At 35.6% G+C, this 10,545-nt stretch overlaps 1 protein-coding gene across 1 annotated transcript; it reads left to right on the forward strand.

Moving 5' to 3' along the window:
• The first annotated feature begins 1,016 nt into the window (after positions 1 to 1,016).
• Positions 1,017 to 7,275, forward strand: LOC108761371 (dipeptidase 1). Its single transcript, XM_018507862.1, has 8 exons — positions 1,017 to 1,215; positions 2,384 to 2,510; positions 3,610 to 3,781; positions 4,307 to 4,744; positions 5,141 to 5,399; positions 5,919 to 6,003; positions 6,118 to 6,193; positions 6,820 to 7,275. Exons 1-8 carry the CDS (start codon positions 1,129 to 1,131, stop codon positions 7,052 to 7,054), a joined length of 1,479 nt encoding a protein of 492 aa, XP_018363364.1. The 5' UTR covers positions 1,017 to 1,128; the 3' UTR covers positions 7,055 to 7,275.
• The last annotated feature ends 3,270 nt before the right edge of the window (positions 7,276 to 10,545 follow it).

Below are 10,545 nucleotides of genomic sequence, written 5' to 3' on the forward strand. Positions count from 1 at the left end.
AACGATCCATTTATGCGTGAAACGGAACGCACTCTTGAAATGAGGTGAAAATTACAAAAGTTTGCAAATATTTACTAGAATATATATCTATATTTATAATTTCATATGGTCATCATATGATCACCTCACTTCAAAATATTACAATGGACTCTCAGATACGATTATTGATCGATCGACGTTGAATCAGCATTGATTCGATCAATTATTTTTTGTTGAGATATTCTGTTTATGTATTTATCTCAATTGAGCTTTTTTGTTTTCATTGTTTTATCATTTTTTAAAACGTTGGTACTATACATATATATAGCTAATTAATTTATAATTTCTTTTATTATACGTACATGTATATTAAACTATAACAATAAAAAGCAGACAAAAAATCATAATGATATAGTAAAATAATTTTTAAACAAGCAAAATATGTTATTCTGTTTGGAAAGACCTTGATCAAATTATTATTGTCTTAATCGGCGAAAATATTCAAAGCAAAGTTTTTAAATACATATAATTCGTTGTCTCTGATAGAATTTTTTCTTCCATCTATATTAAATTGAAATAAGTGTACGTAATGAATTAGCTGACACATATTATATATTTTTCGGAAATATTAACTTTAGCTGACGCTTATACTTTAGCTATCCTCCCTCTATAATATTAAACTCGGAGCCGCTGTTATTCATATAGTCTATTCAATATGTTGTATTTTAAATAAATATTGTTATAATATGTATTCATGCATGCGTTTATTTTTTTTATATTCGAATTCTTTCTTTTTGCTCATGAAGGAAAATAAATTATTGCGATTGGTAAACGGAGAATATATGAATTAAATCATTGAGACTGATGCAATTAAGAGGAGTACAAATATATTTTTAAATTGAATTAAATGTAATTTCCAAGTTACGCGTGGCGTAGATAGTTGACGAGCAACATTCTCGATGCAACACCTCGACGATTGTTAATAATTTTTCAGACTCGCGCAAGACCGGATCGATATGGGGTTGACGCGTGCGCCGAGGCTCGACGCCGCGTCGGGACGCCGTTCCCTCCGTATTTACGATAGCGGCGGTACCAGCAAAAACCCTGGCGCAAGGGTAAAGAACGGACGAAAGGACGTCGGAGAGAAAGATGTTTGAGCTCTACGGTGTCGGTAAGGACGGCATGGTGTATCACTCACCGCCTCCCAGGAGAAAGGAAGTCGACATCCTTTCGGAGGTAGGTAGGACGACAAGCCCAGCTAAATATCCCTTGTTAATTCGTTAATTGTATCGAGGAGAGAGCTGCCTCCTAATTAACTTGTCTACGACTTTGAGGGACCCCAGAGAGTATCCGTTGAAATATATATTATTTACCTCCTATATATAATTAATGATCGAGCTGCCCACGCACACACACACACACGGATGCTACGCGTGTCGTTCTTAGCTTGACTTTTTTTCTGGAGCAAAGGTGAATTGAGCTTGTCTATGACACTTCTCCAGGATATTATTTATTTTATTTCTTGACATAATGGAGAAAGTTGGAAAACAATGTAGAAGTGCTTCTTATCAATTCCTGTGAATATATTCCTACATATTTCTTGTATATATATTATATTTATATTATATTACATGTTCTATATGAAAATCTATATTTTTTGAATCTTGGTAAACATCAATCAAACCAGTAAACAGTAACATTACATCAATATTATAATTTCCCATTTAACAACGTAAATGTAATATAACACATATTGTATGTAACAGTTACATTATTGAATAGGAAATTATAACATTGTTATATTATTGTTAATTGATATTTACTGACCAATATAATTTAATCAAAATTTTTCACTTATGAATGTTTTTTTATAAATAAAACGATATCCTTTTCTTATAACCAAAGAGCCCAATTAAAGCATCACATTTATATCAGGTTATTTGCGAAGATTGTCATATTGTATACGTTTGTTTTCAAGATAAAGATCCAAAGATGTTTCCAATTACGCACGATTAGTTTCTATTTAAAAAATAGAATTAGACTTTACGATAAGTGCTATATGTTTGATCGGAGGGACGACGTCACGAGATAATTTGCGTAAACCTCTCGAAATGTTGATTCACCGTTGATGTTATTTTTACAATCGACTGCGAAAATCGTCTTGCAGGGATGTTTCATGCAAAGTAGTTTTCTATTTTTATTTCTTCTCTCAAGGCAGACGTGTTTTTCTTCACGATACACGCGTCTTTCATAATAACTTACGAGCCGCTAATACCGGCGTAACGCGACGATTCGCGCAATGCGGATAATACGCGAAGATTATGCAATCGGTGCAATCTTAGAATTTAATTTACGGAGACGATTGCTCGGATTGCTAGCTTTGTAAACCAACGCGCTTTTGCAGACCTGCCTGCAGCTCTCGTCCCCAGAATTCATGAGAAAATTGCCCAATGGCGATGCACTTCACCACATCAAGGACACGGGTGTCTCGACTTCCTTCAACAAGGCCAAAGAACCACCAAGAGAGAGCAGTGAGTCCATATAAGTCATTATTGCACACAGGATAAAATTAGAATACTTGAGAGGTTCAGTGTGATATAATATTTCAGTTTATATTCTGTCTTGCAAAAACTAAATTTGTAAGAAATTATAAGAATCCTTATAAGTATGGAGAACTTTATATTATCAAGTATAAAAAGTATTTTACACTTGATAATATAAAGCTCTCCATATAAGATTTTTGTAATTTCTTAATACACTCTGAGTAAAGCAAAAGTTGTTATATTGCAGAGAGTAAGATTAAGACTAAAAATTATTTTACGTTCTACCGATGTAAAAAGATTCGTACTTGTAAAAAATTATCATATAACAGTCTCATATAGAAAATTTTATGTTAGAATTAAGTGTGAAAGATACATTCTGAGTAATTAATTAATTATATGACATTAAGAAGCTAAATCTTAGTGCATTATTATGGACAACTATTATTTTAATAAACGATTGAGATATGGACCTTCTCTCAAATTAGGTATATTTGTACATAAATGTATTATACCTATTGCATTATTATATCTAATAATAGCAATTATAATTAGTCACCAGGATAAGTGACGACTAGTAAAATCAAATTAACACGGATTTAATTTATCGTGTCGCGCTCGATCGCCGAGCACTTTCTCGATTATCCCATCATCCCTGGTCGTTTCCGATGGTCGAACGCGACAATTTCAACAGTTTCTTTCTTTTCTCCAATTTTGCACGTCAACGAGCTCGCTTATGTAAAAGCATTTGCGAACGAAGGGAAGAAAAGTCCGTCGCACGACGAGAAACGACGAGTGGCGAGTGATTTGATATGATTTCTATTTACGGCTCGGCGATCTCCTCAATCACAGATCAAAGTTTCAGTCATGGTGATTTCACGTACGGATAGATACGATCTATGCTCGGCTGGTCTTCCCGATCCGAGAAGATTCTGCTGTGGCCGATGTCGTTTCGCCGATGGTTTCCGCAACAGGCTGCTTTTGAATCTATATAATATTCTAGTTTTAACATGCTAATATTTGTGCGTAATAAATATAATATACTATTCCAGGCTCTCTTCTCTGATTTTGACATCGGTCGATGTTGTAGGAGGCAGTGCTGTGAGAAGATGGATGGTAATGACTGGATTCTTCTTCCTCGGATGTGCCTTGGTGGCTGGAGTAGGTCTCCCTTTAGCTTTGGAACTTCGAAGTTCTCATCTGCTGGAAGCTAGACTACAGGTGGTCCGAAGAATGCTTTCGGAGATTCCATTGATCGATGGGTAACAGTTGTATTTTATTTATAAAAAGAAAATACTTCTAGCTCTATATATATATATATATATATATATATATAAGACAGCGCACTGGTCTGCTATACCATAGAGATCCCGGGTTCGATGCAATTATTAGTAATTAGCTCCTCTCGGAAGGTAATGGCAAACCACCAAGTAGTATACTTGCCCTGGAAACTTTTCTACCATTTTGTCGTTCGGAATCGACTGTAGGTCCCATACTCCCATATGACTGCGTGTACAAGCAGCATGTGCACCACAGGCATATGAGAAAAGTCACCACGAGCAATAGGACTAAGAAGAAGATTGCTAAAAATAATCGGCCGCGATTATTCGGAATCTTAGAGAAATTCCAATATTAGTTTTTAATATCAATTAAAGTTTTAAAATAAGATGACAAATTACGTTCTACCTATAAATCTTTAATTAAAAAGAAAAAATACAATAGAAAAAATATGTATATGCATCGAAGTTATAATCTGCATTTATCATCTTGTATGAATCGTACGTCAGACACAACGACTTCGCCTGGAATCTGCGCAAGCACCGCGGCAGCACGAAGCTGGATAACTTCCCGTTCGACGAGGATCTGTCGCGCAACAGCAGCTGGGGTCCGCAATGGCAGACCGACCTGATCCGTCTGGAGCAGGGGATCGTCGGGGCGCAATTCTGGTCGGCCTATGTACCATGCGAAGCCCAGTTCCTCGATGCCGTACAACTCACCCTTGAGCAGATCGACATCGTGCGCCGGCTTACGTCACGCTATCCCAAACGCGTCCGGCTGGTGAAAACGAGCAGTGAGCTAGAGAACGCACATCGGGACGGGGTGATCGCCAGCCTGGTAGGCATAGAGGGTGGCCACAGCATCGGCACCTCCATGGCAGTGCTGAGGAGCTTCCATCGGTTGGGCGCGCGCTACATGACCTTGACCCACAAGTGCAATACTCCGTGGTGAGTTTGACCGCTGCTTAGGAAGATTAACGTCTCTACGCTTGCGAGGCGCGCACATGAGCGTTGCGCGCGGTAATGACAGCGGAAAGGAATGAACCTTGGAGGAGCAAATTGGCATCTTGTGCTAACGTTTGCTTTCACATCGCTGCAGTACTTTGTGTTTAGATTAATTGTTCGAAGAGAGCCTAATAAGTCCCTAGAAGTTTATTACATCTTATGCCGAGCGCGATTAGCTTAAATACAGATAAGTGACATCTTGGTTCTGAAAGGAAGTAGCTGCATGGAAATTTCGCATTTGCACTCGAAATAAATCTTAATTGTGTCCGTATTTTTTCCATTGGATTTTTTAGAATTGGACGTGATATTGAATATTCGAATATTGATTTTGATTTCTAGGGCGGATTCATGCTCCGTAGACGATCCAAATTCGGAAACACCCTCTGATTTTCACAGCGACGGTCTCTCGCCGTTCGGCAAGACGGTCGTTCGAGAGCTGAATCGGCTCGGTATGCTTGTGGATCTCTCTCACGTCTCGGTGAGGACGATGAAGGACGCCCTCGCTGTGACAAAGGCGCCCGTTATATTCTCGCACAGCGCTGCCAAGGCTCTCTGCAACTCCTCGAGCAACGTCCCAGATGATGTGCTGCGAAATTTGGTAAGGAAGAAAAAACTTCCCCTGTGGAAGTTACATATACACGGATGATTATTACACATGCATATTTAACACACTGTCTCGAAACCGCTGCGATGAGCAAAGTATAAATGATGATTCGTAGAAATAAATTAGAGAAGTAGAAAGACATTGTTTAATTTTATGGGCGTATCCAGAAGTTTGTCAGGAAAAGAGGAAGAGTTTATCAATTCTGTTATCATATAAATAATAATTTTTTGCGTTGAATGAATTGTTCTTTTGAATATCTCAAAATGTAATCCCCTTCTTATTTCCGATTTTGAATACGAAACATTATTGTAAATTGTAGCTTTTATTCTTTTTCCTGGTAGGAATGTATAGATAATATTTTTGTAAGCCGAATTTATTCTTATTTAAATATTTATTTTTAATTATTTCATGAAAGCAAAAAAATTATGTTTTATTATTACCTAAGTGTTTATCGCGGTGACACAATGTTTGCCCAAGGATTAATCGCGCGGCTTTCATCTCTGCTTCCTCCAGTCTCTCAACGGTGGTCTGGTTATGGTCAGTTTCGACAGCGCGCATTTGAGCTGCAGCGATAAGGCCTCCATGTACGACATTATAGGTGCGTAAGTAGCGCGGCGTGAGAAACATCAAAAAGAGATCGAGGATCGAAATAGTAGTAAATGTCAAAAACTCCGAGATAGGGAACGAGATACAACACCGTCTCTTTTTACAGCTCACATCAATCACATTAGACGAATAGCTGGCGTGAACCACGTGGGCCTCGGTGCGGGCTACGATGGGATATTGAGGTAGTTGAAAACGCGCCAGCATTGCCGTATCTTTATTATGCTCTAGTAGCACTAATGCATGTTTACGGAAATTACGCAACACACAACGAAAATTAAGTATTACTTTCCAATTAATACAATAGTTACTATACTATAATACTATATGTATATACTATATATACTGGCTATAATATCATTAATACTGACAATTTATTTCAACATTCATTTATTTTTTACTTACAATTAAAGCTACTAAAATATCTTTGCAATTAAAAATAACTTGTAATAATTAATGATCTCGCTAATTTGTTTCATTAATTAAAAGATAATCAACAAGATATTTAAGTTTATTTCTTTCAAAGAATGAGTATACATTTGGCAGAACATTCCTCTTGCTTCTTCGTCATAAAAAATAAATGTACGATTGTGCTTAATTTTCAATCTGCCATCTGTGTCTGTTAAATTCACATTTATTTCGTGATTGTCTGTGTAATGACAGAATATAATAAATTTTTGCATTCTGTATGCCTGATATAGATTCAAAACATTATGAGAGATTACTATTTTTATTGCGTAACGTATTTTCGAACAGAATCCGATGGACCTGGGCGATAAAAGAATTGAGAGAAATATTTACACTTATTCAGGCCACCGACAGAATTGCCAGACGTTTCCGGCTACCCCTTGTTGCTGGCCGAGCTGACCAGAGACCGTAGATGGTCCGCGACCGATATAAAGAAGCTTGTAGGCGGAAATTTATTACGTGTCCTCAAGGAAGTGGAGGATCACGCGGCGACTTTGTTGCACCAGTTTCCGTCGGAGGAATGGATTCCTCAGGAACTCATCGAGGACAGCGCCTACTGCAGATACCACGACACGTAGGATCGTCTCTTTCTCTCTCTCTCTCTCTCTCTCTCTCTCTCTCTCTCTCTCTCTCTCTCTCGTTTCCGTCATCGACGTTGTCATTTTACTTGTTGTACTTAAAAAAACACACATCATTGTATCATGTTTGTACCTGGAGTGCTCCGACTGTTTTACATTTTTAATAAAGTAGCGGTAGATTATCTCCGCATGCTTTGTTAAAGTTTCTCGTCTTCTTCACCCCACGCAGTCTCACAATACGAAAAATTATCCTTTTCTTTATCTGAACTCCTGTTTCATTGGATGCATCGGATTCATTTAATGTCTATTAAGTTTCTTTTCCAGGAGGTTGTTCTTTCTGGAAGAAGCTTATGTGTAAAATGAATATTTGATATTTGATATGATGAATCTCTACAGAACGCAATGTTGATGTATATATACACAATTTGTATTTATCTAATTTATGCCATACGATTTTTTTCTTTTGGAATTCATTTTTAACTTTGCTGGCCACAATTAGCGTGAAACACGGATTAACAAATTTGATAAGAATGTTTGACGATCGGCCCAGTTGCGTCACATTCAATTGCGATTATGGTCAAAATGGACGTTAGCAGTTAAGTCAATTTACTTTGTCTTGTGTCTCCTCTCCGTGTCCACCGTCACATAATATATGTTGAAGCAATTATTTAATCTCGCACACACATCTGTACGCACAGATGCATACAACGCTGCAGCCAACAGAAGCAGACAAGTCGCAGTATGTCAATTACACCGTTTAATATTTAACTCGAGGCTTATATTTCAATCGGGGACGGCGCCGTAAATAATCGCTTGATCTGCCATCTGAATCCCGTACGGTTCTTTAAGGACAACAAATAAGTTGCGGAAGCTTTGACGTTATTTGAATAATTCATACCTGTCTGTGGGAGGAGTTGTCTGGAGATTATTAATAGTATCTACTTTTGTTGCATGCATGCTTTTCACGCCGCTCTGATTAATAATTAATTCCAGATCGCGATAAAGTCATCGAACTGCTTGCGAATACCTTCCTGATATTCATTGACAATTTAATATACCGAGAAAATATTATACTTACTAATGCATCGTAAACAAATTCATTTCTGACATATATAATGAATTAACTTCTATATGTATATATATGTTTTCTAGGATATACGTAATGTATATTCTAAAGTAGATTCTCGTAGTATTAAAAAAAATTCCAACAATTTTTAACTCAATTTTTATTTTATTATAGAGAAATAATGACTTATTTTATTTTATTTTATTCTGTCGAAGATAACATTCTCTTTTTCTTTCTCTGTGTGTGTCCGCGCGCGTGTGTGTGTACACAGAATGATTTTTAATTAAATATTAATATTTTAGAGAACTAATTTTAATGATGCCATTGGTAATTAATGACATCTCGAAAAAAGTCATAAATATAGATGTAGATTATGTTTTCTAAATTACAATAAATGTTAAATTGTCAGAAATTAACTTAATGGACAAAACAATAAATCTACAAAAACATATAGTACTTTGTAGTGTTTTAAAATAAAATAAATAAATAGATAACAAAGAAACAATAAATATTTTCTAGCAAATTTTTTCCATCTAATTAATTTAATTATTCTTTTTATAGATCATGCTATTACTAAAGCAAATGTTATTAACAATATAGCTTTGCTGACAGAACGATAACTCTCTCAATGTAATGAAACCTGTTTGGTATAATTTGAGTGCATCACAAACAAGTATTCATAAAATTAAAACAAAGTTTAGTAAGCGTGACTGTATTTCAGAACGGATAATCATATTTTATCGTATATTTGATCTTTTAACAACGTACTAACTCAAATTCAAAAACTATTAGGTAGTTTTATGTCAGTCACGCGCATCCTTTCGGCCTTAAGAGGCCGACAAGAAATTGTTTCACAACTTTCTACGACAGATAAGAACAAATTAATTCTAATAGGATACTCCGCGTCATAGCTGCGCTAGTTCTTACATTTTTCAGAAATCGTGAAAGTGCTGCATTGATATACTACGACACGCATCAAGCTTTCGCCTTCGTCGCTTATAGTTTGTTCTCGCGATGTGGGTCATGTGCATCGTAACAGGTTGCAATATTTTTGCTTTTGAAAACAACTGCAAAGAAGCATCATCTGATTTATTTTCTTCTCTCGAAGCATTGCTCAATAGTGCGATCGTAAGCGGATTCAACGAAGCACATCGAGCAGCGAGTTTTGAGAGTCTTGTTGACGGAAAAGTAAATTTGCCCGATTATATTTCGTAATCGTTTTTTTTTTCACTTGTTTTGTTGTCGTACGATTATGTTGGAATTAAAAAAAAAGCGGTTGTTTCCTGACACTGACATAACATCTTTCAAACCACAACTTTTTCAAGAGTCTCTTCTCCCTGCAAGTCCGCGAATGGAATCGCAAATTGATGAAATGGAAAAATATGTATATTTATATTTATAATTTCACATTTCTGTCGATATCAACTAAAAACTGTTACGTAAAACTATCTTTTATAATATTAATATTATTGTTCAGTGCGAAATTGATGTTACGTGTTACTTTTAATTTGCGTCGACTGGGATGTGGAAAAAATAAAGAAATATAAAAAAAAAATTGTCAAGAAACATTGGTATGAAAGAGAAAATAAAATAAAAGCCTATTATCTCTGTATGATAAAATAAAAATTGAGATAAAAAATTCTGGAATATCTTTTAGAGGACGATCAAGATCTATTGTTAAATCTTACGCGCTTTCTACTTGAGTAAAATTTATAATCCATTGTTTCATTATATTCCTTACCTCAAAATATGACACTTTCAGCGTCATTAGAGTGATTTCCCACTTGTTAAATATTATATGAGAATTGGGATAAAAAATAATTATATGTACATATCCTATGACAATTAAATATATACAGATATGTTCTATTTTCGAAATAAAAAAGTATAGAAATCTTTAAAAAAAAAAGGATTGATAAATACAAAATGTCAACATATACGGAACTGAATAAGAATTTTATTGCTAACTGTCATTATGTACGTAAGGTCAATGTCTCTATATTTCTATTCACCTTAAACTTTTCTTCATAATATAGATTCAGCTGATGGAATAATTTATAGAAATATTAATTATACAATAAATTATTTATACATATACTCCCGCGTGAGTTGTATGGGCTCGCTGCTTGCCAGGTAGCAGTATGTATTTAAAAATGAATTTCATAATAACCATAAGCAGTCGTTACCATTGGCAACTTCGGTCGTGACGCTATTGATTTGTGTAAGCATTAGTGATTCGGATTTTATCCAGTCAGTAAGCAAAATCTGCACCGTTCCATGAAAAGTTTTTGTGTCTTTAACAAACAACGGACTTTTTCGTGCTTCTCTGCTACTTATTATGGCTTTTTTTGTAGAAATAATAGGTGATTAGCGTTACGTTCAACTATGAGTTCCTATCTCATATAAATAAATTATATGTCTAAAA

This window comes from Trachymyrmex cornetzi, unplaced genomic scaffold, assembly GCF_001594075.2.
Source record: "Trachymyrmex cornetzi isolate Tcor2-1 unplaced genomic scaffold, Tcor1.1 scaffold248, whole genome shotgun sequence".
NCBI lineage: Eukaryota > Metazoa > Arthropoda > Insecta > Hymenoptera > Formicidae > Trachymyrmex > Trachymyrmex cornetzi.

What these genes read in the sequence shown, in the direction of transcription:
- LOC108761371 (XM_018507862.1), top strand. Translation starts at nt 1,129, where the DNA reads ATGTTTGAGCTCTACGGTGTCGGTAAGGACGGCATGGTGTATCACTCA. An exon ending in ATGATGTGCTGCGAAATTTG is followed by an intron (nt 5,400 to 5,918) that starts GTAAGGAAGAAA and finishes TGCTTCCTCCAG; the next exon opens with TCTCTCAACGGTGGTCTGGT. An exon ending in GGCTACGATGGGATATTGAG is followed by an intron (nt 6,194 to 6,819) that starts GTAGTTGAAAAC and finishes ACACTTATTCAG; the next exon opens with GCCACCGACAGAATTGCCAG.